Source organism: Madurella fahalii, assembly GCF_045866475.1.
Source record: "Madurella fahalii IFM 68171 DNA, scaffold_2, whole genome shotgun sequence".
Lineage (NCBI taxonomy): Eukaryota > Fungi > Ascomycota > Sordariomycetes > Sordariales > Madurella > Madurella fahalii.
In genome coordinates this window covers 1,015,113-1,036,986 of record NW_027263972.1, presented here as the reverse complement: position 1 = coordinate 1,036,986, position 21,874 = coordinate 1,015,113, and the positions used below count along the sequence as shown (strand labels likewise).

The following is a 21,874-nucleotide window of genomic DNA, read 5'->3' as shown; positions in this document are numbered from 1 at the left end:
TTGAGGAGCGTGTGTACTAATTAGGAGCCGTCTGTCTGCCGCGATGGTAAGGCCAAGCCTGATTCGGTTGAGCACTTTTTTGTCTTCGGTAGCTGGAAAAATGTCCTTTATATTCGCTGTAAGCTGCAGAAAATCCAGTTTTGCAATGTACCGCTTAGCTGGGTCCAGGTCGTCATGAAGGCCTAATAAGCCCCTATATTTGGCGTCCTGTACCCACCCAAGGAACTTATCCTCGGGGAGCTATGGGGGCTGGCCTAGGGCTAAAATGCAGGCCAGAGAAAGTGGATTGGGAAGCATGTCCTCTGCACCTTTCCCAATACCCTCCTCAAGGAGTTTTTGGCAAGATGTATGTTTCTGGTTGATATAGCCGCGATACTTTGCCGGCCCAAATGAATTCTGTCGGGCGTAACGTATACGGAACCTATAATTAGCCGTTCTAACAATTTGGTCATCCCTGTGACCTGAGTTCCTCCTGGCTCGACGGCTTTTTGGCTCTGTTGGGCTTCGGCCTTAGGTGATAGACCAGCCTCACGTGCTAGGGCTTCCTGAATAAAATTCTCGAAAATCCTATTATGAAGGAGTTGCTCTACAAGCGTCTCCGCTCCTATGCTCTTATGAACCATTCGGAACAGTTGAACAGCTTCTTCTATTGGATCGTTTCCGGAAACGATCTGATCTGAGAACCTCTGGCTTGTTGTCGCTAGCCTTTGCATTCTTATAGCCAGGATCTGTTGCTGAAGCGGCCGGGGAAAGTTTTTGACGACTTTGAGGTTGAAGATGGAGCCCTTGGACCTATGGTCATTATCAAGCCATTACCAATAACGTTCATATGAGGATTAAAGGCCGGCACCGTACTTGGCTGCCATCAAGATTGCTGTCAAGATATTGTATGGGCCGCAATGGCGACCGCTCCCCTGTCCGATCTGATTTGCAAATTCTATCCATATGGTCAGCCACGTGGAGCTCTCGACAGTACCACATGAAACAAACGACATACCTTCTGAGAATGCTCAAAGCTTGGTCCAAATCTCGGGATCGCGGGGTTCTTAACGTACTCTCGAATACATCTGTAAAATCCTCAAGGAGGATGTCCTCGCAGTAACCTGGTAGCGGCACGGCTTTCTTCATTAGAGAGACGAAACCTGGCGATTCTTTCTTCTTCTTTAGAAAGTCATTAACTTCGTGAGGCGGGACTTTCATGTGCGACGCCAGGCTAGCAAGCACACATTTACCGTTTTGCACGACGGGCCAGGCCGGATTCCAAATCTGAAAACGTCCATTGCTCGCAGTTCTTCAAAGGTTACGGGTCCTGAATATTCCGGAGCAACCCAGAGCCGTGTACATCCGCCAAGGCAGAGATTAGAATTTGATGGATCGCCCGTGGGGAACTTCATTGTTGAAGAACTGAAGTCTCCAAGCTTGGTTGTATATCTCAGCACGGGATGGGAGAAAATGAAAGACGTTTTCAGGCTTAATCTGAGTAGGAGCCCCGTTAGCTCAACTCGGTCCCGATGCGACTTGGCTGGTGGGCACCTACATCACCATGAATAATTCTACAACCGTGGAGAGCGCGAAGTCCATTTCCGACGTCAAGACAAAGCGCCATCTTCTGAGCAAACATCAAAACGTAGGGCTGGTCCAGAAACGCGGCCAGAGTGCCATGGTCTGCATACTCCAAGCAAAGGACCGGCCAGACTTGTCGATCCATGTCATACTCCCAGAGGACGCCGTCGAAGTTGATAATGTTGTCGTGCATCATGATGGGGTGATGAGCCAGAATCTGCAGCTCAACCATGACATTCTCCAGCATGGCAGACGACTTGCGACCCTGTCCACGCCACCTGGCCGCGCGTATCTGCTTGTAGACGCTTGATCGAGGCTTGCTAGTGCCGTTGAGCACATTCCGAGATCGGAGCGTAGCTCTTGCTGAAAAAGGGTAACCGCAGATATGGCTACGAGGACATCATTAATAGCGAAAATGTGAACTGACAAGAGGACCGATGATGGCAATGAGCGGTGTCAGCTTTGAGAGACAGGAAAATCTGGATCTTCATCCAATTACAAGCTTAGAGTCAAACAATAATGGTCAAGGGAATCCAGACAAAAGTCATGAGCGATATGGGCCTTTCATACCTGAAACGCAGCGGATGTTCCCGTAGCCTCTCCAGCAAGGGTCGCGGAACTTGCCGATTTCGGAAGACCCACTTTGGGTACCTTAGGTAATTGTATATTTTGTCCTGGGCGGAACTTCCCACCAGACCCCTTCAGGCAATCAATTGCAAATAAGATGAGCCCGAAATTAAAAATGATCCCCGAGTAGGGATCAGCCTTAGTTGTAGGCCAGCGTCATGTACGTGTAGGTGAGAACGTCGTTACATCAAAGCACGGTATGGCGGGTCTGCCAACAACACCCCTATCCCGCGCATTCCCTCCAACCCTGCGCATGCGCGTTCCTAGTGCGCACTCGTCCTGGCTCATCCGAAGGAACCGCATGCACTGGGAAGAGAGAGTCACCAATAACGCGTACCCGGACTTGCACATCGGTGAAGTAATCACTGGCACGGTTGATGGGGAAGCCCAAATTCCACCGCATATCTTCCGAGGCGCTGCTTCCAGAGGTATCTGAGGTGAGGTACCTTATTAGGTCATTATCAGGTATTGTCGTGGCTGGCACAATGAGCAGTGACCCAGGTCCGGGACAAGGAAATGTGGATATTTTTCTCGGTTTCTAGTATGATGGTTTGGAGATAAACCTGCGAAACTCAATATGAGCTGCTCATTTAAAATTGAACATAAAGGATTGGGCCAAAGTGAGAAGTGGCTTGTTAGACTCTCAGAGTCCTGGAAAACCAGTCTGCTTCAGAGGGCATTGGCTTGGCCTGCCGAAATCAATATCCCGGGTTTGCATGAATTGAAACACTTTGGCAATCAACTAAGCAGTCAAGCATCGGCTAGTTGTGTCCTCCAGAGTCCTAACCCCTGAAGCCCAGTCCTGGAGTCACATATCCTTGCTTTGCGTGTAAAGGTGCAAATGATGCTTGTTCGGTATTTTCCCTACGTTTGCCTCAGTTGGTCCATCCATTCACGTGACGGCTGGCCCTTCAACCCCATTGGTTTTCGCAAGCATCAAATCCTTTCCTTCATCCTCATTCAACTGTCAGCAAGCGCTACCATTTTCGATCTTCAGACTCTTCACAGCCACTCATCATGGATGACAGAGTTCGGGCCTTCAACAACATCCCCAGACCGAAGAAGACCCCCTCAGGCCTGCCTAACCATTGGGTTTTCGGGGTTTGTCATGTCGACCTCACTCCACCTGGGGATCTTGTCTTGGCTATCCAGCCGAAGAGCAGGTTCCTGAAACGGGGCGGACCAGGGCAGATCCTTTCATTGGCAACGGCGCATGACAAAGCCGAGGCTCTCATTCCGTATCTCTTGGATGCCTTCATCGAACCTGCCGGACCTGACGATCAATTGGCAACTCCCTGGACCTGGTCCACTCTCGACCAAGAACTGGCTCAAGCTGTCCAAGACAGCCTCAGAACCCATGGCGTCAAACCTGAGCTTTGCCAGGTGAGCATATGCACTGCCCAGGAAAGGGAGATTCTTGAAGAGGGCAGGGACAGTATCTTCAAGGTTCTGTTGCAGAGTGTATCCCGCGCCCCCGCAGCGGTCGAGATTGGCGATTCCACGAAATGCCACGGTTGCGGCATGGGTCGGGAGTGCTTTTTCAAGCCTCTGAAGAAGTGTTCCCGTTGCAACAAAGCTTTCTATCACTCGAGGGACTGTCAGAAGGAACACTGGAAACGCCACAAGGCGACCTGCGGACCATCTCCCAACGCTAGTAGTCTCATCGACGCATTCACCTATTACAACACCAGGGCGCCCAACGATCCGGAAGCTCGCGCACTGATGACGTCTCTCGGTCTTGATCTGAATCCATCGAGCAGTGGCACAGCGTGAGTCCCCAACACTTGAAAAGTGGAAGTAGAATTTGTTACTGATCCGGTTTCACTAGCTTGCCTCTACACCGCCTGGTTCTCACCGGTAAGGATACGCCAGAGAATCTACGCTTGTTCTTTGGTTCGAAAGACGCGATCAAGGCCGACCACGAGAACGCTCGCATCGAATGCCTCCTCGACCCGCCACCTGGCTCTCCCAGCCATATCATCCACTCTCATATGGGTGATCCCCCGCTCCCACGAAATTTGCGGCAGGCGACTGAGGCCGAGCAGCAAAAGCTGGATGAAGTTAGAGCAATGCAAGAACGCATTCGGCAGCGGGTGGGCGTTGGGAAAGCGCCATCTTCTCAGGACATGCAGGCTATCTTGAAGTCCTGCGGGCCAAACTGGACAACGATGCTGCCTATCTACCATCTGGCGGTGAACACCATGGATCAAGGCGTTCCAGCTGGTGGTTATCGGTGATAATAGCTTGACGCAGTGTGTCTGGACTCTTGGTCCCACAGTTTCACAGGTTAGATTACCTTGATCAATTCAGTTTGCACTTACTGTGGTGGGAAATGTGCAATGTCTAGCCCAATACCCGGAGAAATTGTCTAGAGTAAGGCTGTTCAGTACAGCCATTGCCCCGGGCCTTTGTGTGGTAGATATCTCCTTCTTCCAACCAACTCGTCACAATATCTCAGGCCTCAGTATACCAATTTTTGATTTGCAGCGATGACCAACAAATGACGGCGTTGACTGATTGTGGACGGCCATTTTTTGGACGTAGACACGGGACCCCCCATCTCAAAACATATACTACCCTGGCCGCCATTTTTAGAACTTAGTGAAACCTTGGCTGCTTGCGTAGCCTTTGCCAGGGAGAGGAGGGCAGCCGCCATGTCCTGCTTTGATCTATGTGGGCCCTTGGAGGATGTCTTAAAGGGGATACGCCACGCCTTGCAGGACTTGGATTTAGAGTGTCTCTACATAGATAGACACGAGATTTCCACATTTGCATAGTCTCAGGTGCTCAGACCTGCTGGGCGTGAGGTACCGCTTGTACCTGTTGACCTACTTTTATAGACCGACTTCAACAAGCAATCAAATCGCATTGACAAAACTCACGCCAGCTGTAGGTAAAATGACGAAGTGGAAGGGAGCGTTGCTAGACCAGGGTTCTTGACTCGACGAAGCGAAGCTCCTGAATGTGAGTTAATTACCTTCACGCCTAGGGGATGCTCATCATTTCCAAACGGAGGATATCGTCCAACACCCGGCGTTGACGAAAGAATCTAAATAGGAGTTTTGAGAAGATCCTAATCTAGAAATCGAGGAAGCGGCAACTAGGTGCTCGATAAATGGGTTGGTTTTTACGGCACCGACGTGAGAACACTGAAGAGCTTCCTCGTGATGAACGCACTATACGACTACGAAGAGCAGCATAGGAAAATAGTACAGTCCCGGAAAGACACTAAGCATTGTGCCCGGATTAACGGAGACGGTTGCAATACTCGGGATGTACTGAAAAGCAACTTTGTTAGATGAATTAAGCGGCGTAATATACTGTAAAATTACTTTTCTTCGGAAGTTCATTTCCCAAACATACAATGAAGTTCGATTCGTTTACAGTACGATGTTTGAACGTATTGCTGTAACAGTTCCTTTAAGCGTTCAAGACGTCCTGCTATGATCCCAACTCACGTTTCCACAGCCCTATTGGCGGAGCATAACGAGGCCGTTGTCGATCTTCTGATTTGTGCGTCGACCAGTTAGTGAGCGGGTCGAACGGGACTCAAGCTATAATAAGCTCTGGCACGCCCCTGGTAACCAAATCATCATGCTAGAACCATAATATCAGCCGTCCGGGTAGCCAAAAGCACAGGTGCACACACTCGGGGGTAATCATTTTTCTCCGCAACGAGCCTCCTCTGTGGTTGAATGGGCCACGTTGGAATTCCTTGTCCTCCGACGGAAACAAGAACTAGGAGATACGCGAAGCGGACTGAATGGTATTGGCCGAGGACGAGGTTGAGCATGGCCTGGCTGGGAAGTACGGCCTCAACCAAGGACCTGATCCGAAGGTTGCGGGAATTGTCGAAGTCGAGAAAGCCGAGTCCGGCGGTGAACCGCCCCGGGGGGGGGGGGTTGGGGGTGCTTGGGAAAGTTGATAATGGCTCGGCGATTCAGTGCCGTTGCGCCATGGGAGTAACCCAACATGGGATTGAAGACGCCGATCTCTTGGTTGTAAAACGAAGTTTCGTGTCAATTCTCGGGCAGACCCAACTGCGAATGCAAGTACATGGCTTTGGTCGATGGGCAGACCAGATCGGCTTCGCCCAACGCAACTCGGGAATGCAAAGATTGTGCGGGAACAGGATGCTGGTGGCAAGGGCGCTCAGACGATCTTTCAGCTGGTCTTGATGGTTGGTGGCCGGCTGCTAATATCGAAGTGCATATCTCAGCTCAAGTTCGGTGGCGATCATTACCGTTGATGGGGAAATGCCGCTACCGACATATCGGCCTACCACCACCCCTGCACCTCACCCAATGAAGGAAGTAAACTGAATGGGACAGCGTCCAGCTTGTCGGCCCGATTGAACGGTATTGGCATACTTAACAGAAGCGGGGAACAGTCTCGGTAACTCACTGATTATCAGTAGTCACAGGCTGTAAGGGGAACCGTGGGTATCATTGTTAGGCATAATGATCTTGATGCCAGGAAGGTAAAAGGCTAAAGTAGATTGCGCACTTGTATATACAGCGTAACTCCTATGGAGAGATCGAGTTCCATTATGTAATCATAGGAAGACGTAAGGTAGGTTCACATGATCTCAGTCTCCTTCCTCTTCTTCTTCCTTCTCTTACCTCGTCGGTATGCCTCCTATATTGAAATATGGAAAGTCGCCAGAGGGGCCGACTCCGTAGGGTCCGAGGGGCGGGACAATCAGTCGTCGGCGCAGGGACCAAGGAAGCTCTTCATATTCACTCACCTGGTAATACAACATTTTACTTGTCTCACTCGGAGGGCCACAGAGTAGCTATCTTCCTCGCCTTCCGGAATAGTCTCTCCTTCTGATCAGGCGTAGACTGACCCATTGCCGTATCCTGTTTCCTCGGCGCGGTCATAGGAGCCTGTTATGTGGAATTGCAATGGTTGGCCATTCTTTCCGGTACCCCTGTACATGCATCCAGGGTGTGGGTGTGGTGTAGTGTTCTAGTGTGACAATGGTCCTGCACCAGTTCAATATTGCGCCGTTTATGCGCCGGCGACGCTCAGGTGGTGCGGGGTAGTTCTCTCTTGATTCGCTCGGGATAAGTTTGTAATGGTAACCACATCCCTTGACATTCGGCGGACCTTGATAGCTCAGCAGCTGGCTGAGAGGCTCTGGGGGACCAGTTGGTGTCGGTGCGTGCAACTGCACATACACTGTCCGGATTGGACGATATAAGGAGAGATCTGGCCTATCTGCCGTGTGTTCTTTCCCAGTCGTGGCTACATATATCCATATATATACACGTTCCTCCCTTGACTTTGTGACCAGATAGCCACCAATATTTACCATCTCAAATCCCACTCTGTTGATAATGGCCTACGTTGGTCCTGCCCAGAGACGCCAGGGTGTCTACTGCCATGAGCACTGGACACCCGTTGGGTATCCCCTTCTCAGCTCCAATTACGCCTACATGGTCCGGGACGTCTTTGTTGAAGGCAGGCTCACCGAGACTTACCAGGCCAAGACCAACGTTGAACGCGAAGTCTCGTATATTTTCGAGGTTCCGCCTGAGGCCTCGGTGGTCGGGTTTTCTGCCCAGGTCGGAAATACTCGAGTCGAAGGTATCGTCGATGAGAAGACGGAGGCCGACAAGAAGTATCGACAAGCCAAAAGCGCAGGCGTCCAGGCGTGGAAGCTCGACAAAGTCAACGACGAAGGTAACTTCATTTTGTTGCCCCACGCAGAGTTAATTACCTGAGGCACTAATTTCTAATACTCTCTCGCAGTGTTCCAAATTAGCTTGGGTAACGTCTCACCCAACTCATCAATCATAATCAGGTAAGCTCGGTAAGCTCAACTCTCTGTCACCGTGGCTCACAGTATGGTTCTCGTTAGTGTTACCTATGTCTACGTAATTTCGACCGATACCCTCGAGGACTCGGTTCGTCTTACAATTCCTGCTGGCTTGGCTGCCCGCCCTGGCGCAGGTCCTGCAAGTCAGACGACCGTTCCCACGGCTCCCACTGGTAGGAACGCGGTGACTATCACTGTAGGAATCGAAGTCGATCAGAACGTCGGGATCTTTGATCTCAACTCTCTCTCTCACCACGCCAACATCACCAATGGCTTCTCCGACAACTCGTTCAAGAACATGACTCCAGTGGAGAAGATGCGGGCCTTCAAGCAATGGAAATCTTACGTCGAGTTCTCAAGCGATCAATTCTTACGCAACCATTTTGTCCTTGTATGGAATGTCCCGTGGATTGATCAGCCCCGTTGCATTGTTGAGCCGCTCAGTCCAGCGATCCCCGGAAAACCTCAGACCATAGCCTTCGCCCTCACACTGGTCTCTAACATATGGCTGGAGCTCGAGGAGCACGGTAAGCCAGATCATCCAAAATCGTGGGCCTACCTATTTTTTAACCTGGCAAATTGGCACAGAATATATCTTCGTTGTCGATAATAGTGGGAGCATGTCAGGATCCCGAACCCAGACTGCAAATGCCGTCGTCGGGGCCATGTTGAGGCAGCTGCCGACGGCGAAACGGTCGTCGTTCAATATTTACAACTTCACCACCTCAGCATGGTCGATCATCCCCGGTGGGAGAAGTCTCGGATACGACAAGAATAATGTTTCCACTGCACTCCGCCAGCTCAAGACAAACGCTTCAGGAGGCACGAACATCAACGCTGCCTTGACCACCGTCTTGAACCAACGTGACCATTCCAAGCCTCGTTGCTCCATCATCGTCGTCACCGATGGGCTCGACTGGGGTGTCACCTCTGCGATGCAGACTGTGCAGAGGAATGCTACGGCAGCTGCAGCACAATCCAAACTCTTGCGAGTATTCGTCATGGGTTTGGGAGACGACGTCTCGAGAGGCATGTGTGAGGCGTTGGCGCGAGCTGGTTCCGGGGCTACTGCCTACATCAGCGAGTCGCAGCTCCAAGAGCACGACCATTTGGTTTCGAAAGCTGAGACTCTTATCAATGTCATCAACCGCGCTCCAATTCGTGTTCGCTCGATCGACTGGGGAATGAACCCTGCTCCGGCTCAACCTGGCGCCAGCGGCGATAACCTTCCTGCACGCCCCAAACCCAACCAAGGACAACTTGGCGCAGCTGCAAAAGGCGACAATCTCCCTCCACCAAAAGCGATTCAGCAAGCCCCTCTACCGGGAACTATGTTCTGGGCCGTCCGTAGCTATTGGTATGCCATCGTCAACGGCACCCCGAGAGCCGCGAAGGCGAGGATCGTGTATGACATCCCCGGCAGTGGCCTGCCTACTAAGACGATCGACGTCAATTTCGGGCTCTCTGCATCGGGACGTCTCATCCACAGTCTTGCTGCACGCGCCCTCATCCAGACGTTTGAAGAAAAGGCAACTTCTATCACTGATTCCACCGAGAAGTACTGGAACGAATGCGAGATCGTTAGACTCGGAAAGACGTACAACTTGGCTAGTACACAGACGTCCTTCGTCGCTACGATGAACGGGGTGGGTACTCGCACCTACGTTGCCAGCAATGCTCCTCCCGCCGGTCCGAGTCTCCTGTCAGGCGTCCCTAAAGACCATATATCTGGTCTTGGCTTCGTAGGCACGCAGACTCTCGCCGCCCCAACCGTACAGGCACGTTTCGCAGCTCCCGCGTCTGCCACGACAGCAAGTGACCAGTCTCTTATGGCTGGGCTGGATGCCTCTGCCGCGCCAACGATGGATCTCACCGCTCGCTACGCTGTCCCTGATGCTTCATCTGCGGCCGCTTCTGCCCCCAGCGTGGGAGGAGACGACCTCTCGGAGATCATTGGGGCTCAAGACGGCAACGGCGCATTCGACTCGAGCACTGTTGAACGGATCGTGTTCCCCGGCACCGGCATCCCCGCCGTCCCGGCGTTCATCTCCTCTCTCGAAGGCCGCGACAACGTCAAGGAGCAGATCTGGCTCGCTATCTGCGTAATCGCCTTTTTCCAGAAAAAGCATTCTGGACGTAGCAGCGAATGGGCTACCTCCAAATCCAAGGCCGAGAAGTTTGTGAAGACAACGCTTTGCTGCATTTTTGGCGTCGACCCTAGTCAGTCTGAAGGCATTTTCACTAATTCTCTGGATGATGCGGAGGGTTATTTCTATTGACTATGGGGTGCGTTGGGTCCTAGCAAGTGCACTGATCTGTCCTTCGGGGAGACGGTGGCAACGACGAAGAGGGCGGCGTTTCGTACATCTGGTCTATTTGCGGTGCGTGTGCAGCTAGCTGACAAGACCGACCCGGACGATTCATGGCAAATCTATGCAAATATAATTGACTCCGAATTCGTGCAGTGTTTACACAATTCCGAAATACTGCAGATAGTTATCAGAGTTGACGTGCTGGAATGCGGTTACGTTTGTGGTGAGGAGCGTAGGAGGCTACGTAAGATAAAGATTGTTAGCACTCAATATATAAGGTAATTACCCCAACTACTTTCTTTATCAATGCATTGACTGAGTTGTGGTAAATTGAAGTGGGTAGGTAAAAAAGCGGTGTAGTCTTACAGGCTGTCTCGCATGTGAGGTGTCTCCCTTGTGGGTATGGCGACTTATGACCTTCAATTAGTTAGCATTGCTTCGCTATACACCTATATAGCATATATATTAGCTACAACCAGTTATCGACAGATAAATACCTACTAGTAGCTGTAGCAGATATTGTAGTACTAACCAAGGAGAAACGGTTAGGAGAGAGGACACATATAGCCACTTACTTCTACAATAGAGCGAGCTATCGCTAGCCTAGGCGCCTGAAGTTATGGATGAGGTATTGGCAGCTCTAGGACTGCTGACGAGGTAATATGTCCACCTGTATCTAATCGTTATCTGGCGATGTGGTCCCTGTTATATATACTATCTCATGACTCACACATTACCTTAGCATAGGTGCGGAGGTCGTCACGGACCGAATCCTGTGTTCACAACGGGCCATTGGGGTTGAAGAAAATGAGTAATTAGCCCTACGAGAAAGCTATAGATATGTTTGGGGGGTCCTTCGGAAGGAATCCTCTACTGGTTAAAGGGTCCTCGGATGGCAAATGGCCTGTGGCTTCTCTCTTCATCCCTTATTTCCACCTCCTGCACAAAGGCTCCTCCCTGGTAGCTAAGCGTTGTAGTGGGCCAACCGTTCTGCGGGACTGACTGACCTTAAGCGTAGAGATAGGCCGGCCCGTCGTGGCATCCCAGCTCTTGGCCGTGTTATTGTACGGTTCTATGCAACGGTATTGACAGCATTGTTATATCCCTTAAGCGTCCGAAGGCATGTGTTCCAATTGTCTTCTACGAACGGCTTGGTAACAATCCACCCAAGTTTCTCCTTGGCAGTCGTGTGTCGCCGACGCCAACGGCGGGACCACGATAACGAATGGCATATGTCGTTAGTATTGAGTTGGGGAAAACAGTCCCCAGAGGGCAGGGTCCCTCTGATCAGAGGGACACAGTTGCTAGGATGGTGCCCTGGGGGGCTGGAACTTGCCGTGGGCCCATTTTCTTTCGCACCATAAGTAGGGCCGTCTTGGCCATTGCTCCTTAGACAGGACAATCAATTCAATACTTTTTCTTCACACTTGTTGCAAGCTCAATTGACGAGTTTTCTTTGCGTGCAAAGTGATCTCCCTCTGACCAGAGGGAGCTCTATCTGCACATGTTGTTTTGACCTTGTTTAGGCTGCAGGGACCCGATTTGTGGTGTTGTCGCCTGGCCTGTCTTGTCTATCTTGTCTGTCTGGCATTTGGCCCTCTTTGCCCTCCCCCTTGTTTTTGGTGGGTATAAGGGTGTAGATGTGTGTTTCTGCACCATTTCACTAGGAAGCGACATATATATATATAACGTATTTGATAAGCGAGCAGCGAATATAAGCGAGCGGCGAATTTTCCCCGCGACGCGAACTCTCCACCTTCAATCCTCAATTCTACCACAACAAGCCATGGCTACCCCCTCAAAAGAAGCCAGGATACTCTTGGCTCTCAAATCGATCCAAAACAGCAAAAAAACCAATGTTCTTTCCACAGCCAATATCTACGACGTTCCAGAAACAACACTTCGTTATCGACGCGCTGGTCGGCCTTCACGACGCGATATACCAGCTAACTCACGCAAACTTACGGATCTAGAGGAGAGTACGATTGTTCAGTATATAAGTGAGCTCTGTATACGTGCATTTCCTCCTCGGCTTTGTTTTGTGGAAGATATGGCCAACCGACTACTACACGAACGCGACGCCCCCCCTGTCGGCAAACGCTGGGCTCACAACTTTGTCAAACGCCAACCAGAACTCCGGACGCGTTTTACGCGTAAATACGACTACCAAAGGGCTAAATGTGAAGATCCAAAGGTTATTCGCGAGTGGTTTGCACTTGTATATAACACTAAAGCCAAATACGGTATCCTTGACGAGGATATGTATAACTTTGACGAGACTGGGTTTATAATGGGTATGATTACCACTGGTATGGTAGTTACTACCTCTGATGGCTTTGGCAAGGCCAAAAAGGTCTAGCCTGGTAATCGTGAGTAGGCTACAGTTATCCAAGGAGTGAATGCCCAAGGCTGGGCTATCCCACCATTCATCCTTTTAAAAGGGAAATATCACCAGGAGAGCTGGTATCGAGAGTGTGGTCTTCCAGCTACCTGGTATATCGGTACAACTGATAACGGCTGGACTACCAATGAGAAAGGCCTAGATTGGATTCGGCATTTCGATCTTCATACAGCATCCCGTACGAAAGGCAAATACCGGCTCCTAGTCCTCGACGGCCACGAAAGCCACCACTCCGACCAATTCGAAACCTACTGCCAGAAACACAGCATTATTACGCTTTGTATACCTCTATACTCCTCGCACCTCGTCCAACCATTAGATGTTGGTTGTTTTGGGCTATTGAAGAGGGCTTACGGCCAACAAATCGAGGAACTTATGCGTATGTATATCACGCATATTACCAAGTTGGAATTCCTTTGCGCGTTTAAAGAGGCATTTTTTACCTCCTTTACCGATAAGAATATCCAAGGCGCCTTTGCTGGAGCTGGCCTTGTACCGTACGACCCAGAAAGAGTGATTTCCAAGATGGATATACGGCTCCGATGTCAGGTGCAGGAGGGTGTCAGGTGCAGGCGGGGCACTGCCAGGGTCAGAGGCCTATAAATTACCGGCTTCGCCGGAAGTTTTGGAACGTTCAGAGTTCAACACTGTCACCTACCACCTCCTTAGAAGTGATAGCTGCGCAGACGCCGCTCCTTCAATGCGAATCATCCTTTCACTCTCCTTTTCTCACAGCAATCCCAATTTTCGATCTGACATCCGAACTCCAACTCCACCAGCCTCAAGCCCAGATACGGTATTACCTTGGCTATCCCAGACGCCACAGAACCCCCGAGAGGCCACCTCACAGACAGACCTTATTAAAGGCCGGATATCTAACCATCAAGGCAGTTCTCCAACACCTATGCTAGCTGCTGTGGACCAATTGGCCAAAGGTACAATAGCCGTAATGCACGAGGTAGCTCTTCTGCGTTGTAATGAGAGCCACGGGGCAAGACCGGAAGAACCGGCCGAATGACGGTGGATGATGTCACTGTACTAGGGTAGATAAGAACCCCGTGGGAAACCCTCTCACGCGGAGAACTTCTGATCCGTAAGGATCAGTCTCTGTGTATTGATAGGAGGCTGTTCACCAAGATATCGCCCGCTGGTCCAGGTCTTTTCGGTATTAAGACATCGTGATCCATCTCCCTCAACGTGTTCCCAGAACAACCCCTTTACATGCGTACAGAGATCTCTTTACTACGCAAGGCCAATGAGGGGCTTAGTAAGAGACGGAGGGCCAAAAAAACACGTGTACGGCTTGGAGGGTCACTTACCGTACAAGAGGTACAGGATTTACTAGACCAGAAGGCTGTGGATGAGCAGTTAGTCCAGGAAACACGGCCAAATGGTCGTGGTACAGGAGGGTCTGGTACGAAGGTTCGGTGCTGTGGTCTGTGTGGCAAGCCTGGCCATAATTCACGTACGTGTCAGGAGGCTGAAGAATCGTCTGATTCATCTATTTCTGGTTCAATTATTGTTATTTCCTAGTGTTGTGGTTGTGTAATTGAGGATAGTTGTGGTGGAGTGGTAGTAAATTCGCCGCTCGCTTATATTCGCCGCTCGCTTATATTCGCCGCTCGCTTATATTCGCCGCTCGCTTATATTCGCCGCTCGCTTATATTCGCCGCTCGCTTATCAAATACGTTAGCTTGCTCATCCTCGCCCAAATATAGCTCACTAAACACGACCCTTAGTTATAATATTCTCTTTTAGGTATATTCTAGTACAAGTAATAGACTAGACTTTATAGATAATACTATAGACATTATCAATAATATTTAGGCGTCTAATAAAGTAAGTTCCCTCATTACCAGGTATAAGAGATATACTATAAGTCCCAGATACCTCAAATTAGTTATATTAGAGATCTAGTAGCAAAGAGCAAACTCAGAGATACAAACCCTTATACAAAAGAACGGTAACAGCGTTGAGGTATATATATCGGGGTAGGCTAACCTGCAGTTCAGATATACCATTACTATTATCTAGGGAGATAGCTCCGTACTAAGACGACGAATAAGCGGAGCTTAGTATTAGTTCATAATATTTCTTTCAGATTCAATAGGCCTGATATATTGAGTTTCTTTGCCGATTATTATAAGATAACGTACATGATAAGCAAGTGACCAGAACAAGCGAGTGACCACTTTTCCACCAAACACACCACCCTACTACCAACATCTCAATTTCTCAACAACGCAAAATGGAGATTATTTCAAACGAAGCCCAATTAATTCTGGCTATTGCCGCTCTTGAAAAAGATCCAAATCTTAAGGTTGCAACTGCAGCAAATATCTATAACGTTGATCGCAGTACCCTTAGGCGTCGACGCGCCAGTCGGCCTGCACGACGCGATATTCCAGCCAACTCGCATAAACTTACGGATTTAGAAGAGCAAACAATCGTACGATATATAGTTGAGCTGTGTATACGCGCATTCCATCCCCGGCATGCATACATGGAAGATATGGCCAACCGATTGCTACGCGAATGCGACGCGCCTCCTGTTGGTGTACGATGGGCTCACAACTTCGTCAAACGCCAGCCAGACCTTCGTACGCGTTTTACACGTAAATACGACTACTAGAGGGCTAAATGCGAAGATCTAAAGATTATTCGCGAGTAGTTTGCACTCGTACAAAATACTAAGACCAAATACAGTATCCTCGACGAAGACTCGTACAATTTTGATGAGACCGGCTTTATGATGGGCATCATTATCCCAACTATAGTAGTTACTGTCGGATGTACAGCACCTCTGAACGTTCGGAGTTAAATTTAGGATGGAAAATTCAGGATGTCTTCTTTCTTCCTTGTCTAACGGAGGTGAATCTCCTTCTTATTCCCAATTTCCTGGACCACGGAGACCCGGGTTGACGGGTCTCCGAGAGATCGGATCACACTTATCCGAGTCGCACTAATCCGGATCACACTGATCCGGGTTCGTGTTTTGCAGATCCAGGATCTAGCTTCCTGATCCTTTTGACAGTTACTACCTCAGATGGCCGTAGTAGGGCTAAACAGGCCCAGCCTGGTAATCGTAAGTGGGCTACAGTTATCCAAGGGGTAAATGCTCAAGGCTGGGCCATTCCACCATTCATTATCCTGGCTAGGCAATACTATCTTGCCAACTGGTATCGAGAGTGCAACCTTCTGGCAACCTAGCGTATTGCAACAACCGATAATAGCTGGACTATAAATACAGTAGGCCTTGATTAGATCAAGCACTTCGATTACCATACAGTATCTTGCACAAAGGGTATATACCGGCTATTAATCCTAGATAGCCACGATAGTCACCACACCGAGGAATTTGAGATCTACTGCCAGGAGCACAACATTATCACACTCTATATACCTCCGCATTCCTCGCACCTACTTCAGCCATTGGATATTAGTTGTTTTGCACCGTTGAAGAAGGCATATAGCTGCTAAATTGAGCAGTTGATGCGGATGAGTATTATACACATCAGCAAACTGGAGTTTCTCTGTGGGTTCAGAGCAGCTTTTTTTGCTTCAATTACGGAAGAAAATATCCAAGGTGGCTTTGCCGGAGCTGGCCTTGTACCGTACGACCCAGAGAGGGTAATATCTAAGCTGGATGTGCGTATTCACACCCCAACACCCCCAAGTTCAAGGCTAGGCACAGCACAACCTTGGGTCTCACAAATACCACACAACCCTCGAGAAGCCACCTCACAGTTAGAGCTTATTAAAACCCGGATATCCAAGCATCAGGGTAGCTCTCTAACACCTATGCTAGCTGCTGTAGACCTGTTAGCTAAAGGAACAATGGCTGTGATGCACGAGGTGGCTATTTTACGTAGCGAGGTTTCTGCACTACGTAAGGTCAATGAGGGGCTTAGTAAGAGACGGAGAGCCAAAAAAACACGTGTACGGCTTGGAGGGTCACTTACCGTACAAGAAGTATAGGATCTACTGGATCAGAAGGCCGTGGGTGGGCGGGTAATCCAGGAAACACAAGAAAATGGTAGTGGTACAGGGGAGGCTCGTACGAAGATTCGGTGCTGTGGCGTATGCGGCAAGCCTGGTCATAATGCGCGTACGTACAAGGAGGCTGTAGAATCGTCTGATTCATCTGTTTCTAATTTAGTTATTGTTATTTCCTAGCGTTGTGGTTATGTAATTGAGTGTCAGGTGCAGGAGGGTGTCAGGTGCAGGCGGGGCACTGCCAGGGTCAGGAGCTTATAAATTACCGGCTTCGCCGGAAGTTTTGGAACGTTCAGAGTTCAACACTGTCACCTACCACCTCCTTAGAAGCGATAGCTGCGCAGACGCCGCTCCTTCAATGCGAATCATCCTTTCACTCTCCTTTTCTCACAGCAATCCCAATTTTCGATCTGACATTGAGGATGGTTGTGGTGGAGTGGTGAAAAAGTGGTCACTCGCTTATCATGTACGTTAACCCTAAGTTAGATCTCAATACTTCAGAAGACTACGTAACCTAATAATATTAGCTCTCTAGACCTCTATATTATTACTATATTACAGAATTAGATAGCATCATCTATAGTAGAAATAGTATATATACTTCGAAGATTAGCTTACATTCAATTATTACACATATTTAAGTGTAACGAGAGCCCTCTGGGCCAGACCGGGGGAACCGGCCGAATGACGGTGGATGATGTCACTATACTAGGGTAGATAAGAACCCCGTGGGAAACCCTCTCACGCGGGGAACTTCTGATCCGTAAGGATCAGTCTCTGTGTAGTCAATGACAATAGGAGGCTGTTCGTGAAGCTATCGCCCACTGATCGAACCCTTTTCGGTACTGAGACATCGTAGTCCATCTCCCTCAACGTGTTCCCAGAACAACCCCCTTTACATTAAGTTCCTTGAAGGTATTATTTCTTTTAATCATAAAGATAGAAAATTGAGCTAAGAACTGGGTATAATACACTAAATCTCGCTGTCGATATATACGAGAGTACTTAGAAACAGCCAACGAGTAGGGACAACATACTGGAATATATATTGTATATTAGACATTTATAGGGCATTATAGTAAAGCCGCGCTTTTTCCTTATTATCTACTCTGACATAGCCGAGACAGTTATATACGTTACTAGTATATTCTTAACGGGCATACCTGAGCGAATTCTTCCTAGTAATAGGTTGTTAGGGCTGGACTCAGCGACATTGAGACTCGTAGGATCCTATATTACACAAAATTCAACACCCAAGCTCACCACTGCTTACAAGAAGCTCGTACAGTCAGCAGAGTCGATAGTCTAGTCTAGCAAGTCGCACGACTTGGGTACCATCGCATTGAGAGTACAACAGTATCTACTTTATACAGCGAGTTAGAGTGGCAGTACAACAAAGGCCTCTCCACATGTAGTTTCAGTTTGACCGCTATCACAGTCTTTCCACCGTAATACACACTTTATCTGTACCATACGTTATTGCTTTAAGCCGCTATTCGTCCCTGTTCGTCGCAGCGTTGAAGCACGCAAATGAATATAACCGCCCGGTAATCAAATCCGTCTAGGGAGTGCTACCCCAGGCATCCATACGACTCCACTTTGAATGGGCATGCGACCGGTTTCGCTTCCAATGGCAAGTCTTGGCCGGAAGCGAGGTCAATATCCCGACATGCGTGAATTGGCGCGCGAGTATATAGGAAGGATAGATTCCCTGAAACTAATTTAATCTGATGTTGTCGGGTACCCTTAGGGTTCAACATGGAGGTCTTTGTGTCTGTTCTTACTTTCGCCGCCGCGGTGTCAGCTCATGGGTGGGTTGACAATGCCACAATTGGTGGGCAACTGTATCAAGTTTGTCTTTGCGATGGTAGTAAAAAGGGCTTTGCTGACAGTCAGTAGCTCTACCAGCCGTACGAGGATCCCTACATGGGTGAACAGGCGCCGAAGCGAATTTCGCGCCGGATCACTTCCAACGGGCCAGTGGAGGACGTGATTTCGATCGACCTCCAATGCGGTGGCATCAGCGCCGAAGGCATCATCGGGTCTGCGCCCGCTCCACTGCATGCGGATGCAGAGGCAGGATCAGTGGTCAATCTTAAATGGACACACTGGCCAGATTCGCACATGGGCCCTTTGTTGACATACATGGCGAGATGTCCCGACACGGGCTGCCACGACTGGCTTCCGGGCGAGGAGTACCTCTGACATAAGCTCAGGCTCACCTGAACAAGAGATACTAACACCTGCTAAGGCCGGTCTGGTTCAAGATCCACCACGAGGGCCGCCACACTTTTGACAAGACCTGGCCCGACGACATCTGGGCATCCGTTCGTTTCCCTCCCTTTCAATCAAACCCATTCTCCGCTGACATCTTCTTTGTTGGCTAGACTCCCCTCATGTACTACGCGAACGCCGGGTATAACTACACTATCCCATCTTGCCTCAAGCCTGGCTACTACCTCGTCCGCCACGAGATCATTGCCCTGCACTCCGCCTGGGCTAAAGGCGGCGCGCAGTTTTATCCCTCTTGCCATCAACTCAAACTTTCCGGCTCAGGCAATGTTGTTCCGACGGATCTGGTTAGCATCCCCGGCGCCTATGACGCTGATGCCCCGAATATTCACTTCCAGGTCTGGGCTCGTAAGTCATCCGCATCAGTTTTCAGTTAAGCACTAACAATACGAAGCGGGTACATACGACATCCCTGGACCCGAGGTCTTCTCTTGCCTTAGCTAGATACCTGCTACTAGATTGCAAGTTTCGTGCCACAACTACGATGTACAGCCAAGGGCCAGCAAATCTTGAGAAGAAACCTGCGTCTAAGACCAGCGCCTCACCATCGCCATAGTGAATTCTGGTCAAACTTTCTGCTTCTCTCATATAAATCATCAAGTCATGCACTGCATACAATAACCCTATTTCTACCGAATCAACAACTGTAAATCTTGCAAACGTCATAAGCGCCCGGATTTGCAGAATCATACTCCATGACACTATACGTCTCCGCATGAATAATGAAATAATAATCTTTCTCGCGATGGTCCCCTCAACACAAACATCTCTAGTCGTGGTATACAGATCCGCCTCAAAACACCCGGTGTTAAAAACTCATGATTCCCCGGCGTGCGACAGTTCTTCTCAAAATTCTTCATCGGATTACTGCAACTAATATCAATATGCGTCTTGCCGACCCCAAACCTAGCCTTCGCATCCAGCGTCACCCGTCGGGATCTTTGCCGATAGTCGCATCACCCACATCCGTCTTCTTACCCGCCAACTGGCACTGAATACTGGAACGCCGATCGTGACGATGTTCAGGGTGGCGGCAGGGATCTTCTACTAATACCGCCACACATTCGTGCACCCCAAGTCTGACAGGTTGAACGTATTCGCCCCCGACGTATACGCCGTCTCGGAGTCGCACTTGTTGGGAGGCAAAACCTGGTTCCGGGGCAGGGCAGCAGCAAGTTACGTGATGTTGAACTCCTCGGACCGGTTTCCATTCCCGTCGTTGATCTCGTAGCCCTTGGCCCAGCATGTGTCTCCGCCGAGGCCCGAGTGGATGGCAATCCGCAGGTCGAAACCGCACAGGTCGTCAGTAGTCATTTCCTCGCGAGAGAGGATGACGGAGGTGGGAGCGACGCATGAGGTATCGGAGCAATAGCCAGTAGGGTTGAAGTAGGTGAACTGGCTGGAGCTGGATTTGTCAATGTTCTCGGATGAGATTTTGAGTTTGAGAGCCTTGAGGGTGGAGTCGGAGAGGGTGAGGATAACGCATTTTTCCGTCAGGAAGTAGGGCACAGGACAGTCGAGGTAGGTAACGAGGACAAACTTGTCGGTGGCCTTTTTAACGCAGAGAAAGGGATCTTCGTTTCGGGAAGCTGCTGGGGTTTGATGAGGCCGTGGAGCGCTATATAGGAGCGGTGCCACTGGAGTTCCTTCACAAAATGAATTTACGGTTGTTTGAACTAAGTCAGTTCGGTGGGTATGGAGCCCGGCACCCTTACCATTTCCCATTTATGCAGACGAGTACGTAACAGACGGAAAAGGGAACCTACCGTTCCCGGGTCAGCAACGCGACCAACCTGCTCAAAAAATCCCTCACATTCTAGAGCCAGACTCTCGCACAGATATCCCAGGAGCAGGGCGCATGTCAGCACGCGGTCGGTGAACTGTTGGTAGATGAAAATTTGCATGATGTCCGCGATCTCACTCGTGTACTTTGGTAATGTCCCTTTGTCCACTAAGCCAGAGATGATGGTACACGTCCAATCCGGTCCGTTGGGGTTCCCCGTGATGACTAGTGTCAGCGGCCCGGCGCGGATGGTGGCAATCCGAGTTCGGCCAACGCTCATTGGCGGGAATTCTGACTTCGGAATGAGAAAATGGGGCTTGGATGGCTCGGTATCTCTAAGTTGGTTATGGTTATATCTTTTCATGATGGTTTGCCAGGCTCATGAGAACCAGCCTAGACTGTTCTGGTCCCGGGATAATAACCACAGGACCTATGAGCAACATTCCAACTCAGAGAACTCCGAAACATCCACCATCTCTTTTACCCCTAGTAGATATTGCGACTACGAGCTTTCCGAACACAGAGTCACCAGGTTCGGAATATGAGAAAAAACTCCTACAATACACCATTGGTGAGAAGAAAAGGGCTTCCACGTCAAGTAGCCACAGTAAGTTTTCCAAGTAGTTATACTAATAATGATATTAATGTAATGTGCGTTATCAGCGAGCCATATCACCGAAAGTTCCACTAATCCCACCAAAACCCGTCTTCTACCTTTGTCCTACTTTCCATCGCAACGTAACATGCACTGAAAAAAATAATGGAAGGACGCCGCGAACATAGTCCACCTATGGGCCGGCATGAATCAAAAAGACGACAGAGAGCGCACTCAACAGGTTCAAATGATGCGAAACATCCAGGGGGGGGAGAAAAAGGTGAGGGGGTTCACTATCTGGCTCGGCGAAGCAGCTAAGCATGACGATGCAGGGGAAATTACAGGCTAGAACGTACGCAAGAGAAACTATCACAAGATATCGCGCGGAGATAAACATTAGTCCTGGGACCATCTCGTCCTCTTGCGCGCCCGGGAACAGGGAGCACGTTGGCAGCGGACGGGAAGACGGGGCCGATGAAGT

General features: G+C 49.7%; 5 protein-coding genes across 5 annotated transcripts; 4 read left to right on the top strand and 1 right to left on the bottom strand.

Moving 5' to 3' along the window:
- Positions 1-1,543: 1,543 nt before the first annotated feature.
- On the top strand, positions 1,544-1,873 carry MFIFM68171_03048 (uncharacterized protein; the record flags this gene model as incomplete). The annotated part of the gene is made up of 1 exon (XM_071058470.1): positions 1,544-1,873. One exon carries the CDS (start codon positions 1,544-1,546, stop codon positions 1,871-1,873), a length of 330 nt encoding a protein of 109 aa, XP_070914571.1.
- A 1,334-nt stretch (positions 1,874-3,207) lies between these two features.
- MFIFM68171_03047 (uncharacterized protein) lies at positions 3,208-4,427 on the top strand (the record flags this gene model as incomplete). Its single annotated transcript, XM_071058469.1, has 2 exons — positions 3,208-3,959; positions 4,019-4,427. 2 exons carry the CDS (start codon positions 3,208-3,210, stop codon positions 4,425-4,427), a joined length of 1,161 nt encoding a protein of 386 aa, XP_070914570.1.
- A 3,105-nt stretch (positions 4,428-7,532) lies between these two features.
- MFIFM68171_03046 (uncharacterized protein) lies at positions 7,533-10,293 on the top strand (the record flags this gene model as incomplete). The annotated part of the gene is made up of 4 exons (XM_071058468.1): positions 7,533-7,878; positions 7,948-7,999; positions 8,057-8,541; positions 8,603-10,293. 4 exons carry the CDS (start codon positions 7,533-7,535, stop codon positions 10,291-10,293), a joined length of 2,574 nt encoding a protein of 857 aa, XP_070914569.1.
- An 8,188-nt stretch (positions 10,294-18,481) lies between these two features.
- On the top strand, positions 18,482-19,459 carry MFIFM68171_03045 (uncharacterized protein; the record flags this gene model as incomplete). The annotated part of the gene is made up of 5 exons (XM_071058467.1): positions 18,482-18,574; positions 18,623-18,918; positions 18,975-19,050; positions 19,111-19,363; positions 19,410-19,459. The coding sequence occupies 5 exons, from the start codon at positions 18,482-18,484 to the stop codon at positions 19,457-19,459; spliced, it is 768 nt and encodes a 255-aa protein (XP_070914568.1).
- Positions 19,460-20,191: 732 nt separating this feature from the next.
- Positions 20,192-21,162, bottom strand: MFIFM68171_03044 (uncharacterized protein; the record flags this gene model as incomplete). The annotated part of the gene is made up of 2 exons (XM_071058466.1): positions 20,192-20,566; positions 20,782-21,162. 2 exons carry the CDS (start codon positions 21,160-21,162, stop codon positions 20,192-20,194), a joined length of 756 nt encoding a protein of 251 aa, XP_070914567.1.
- Between the last annotated feature and the right edge of the window lie 712 nt (positions 21,163-21,874).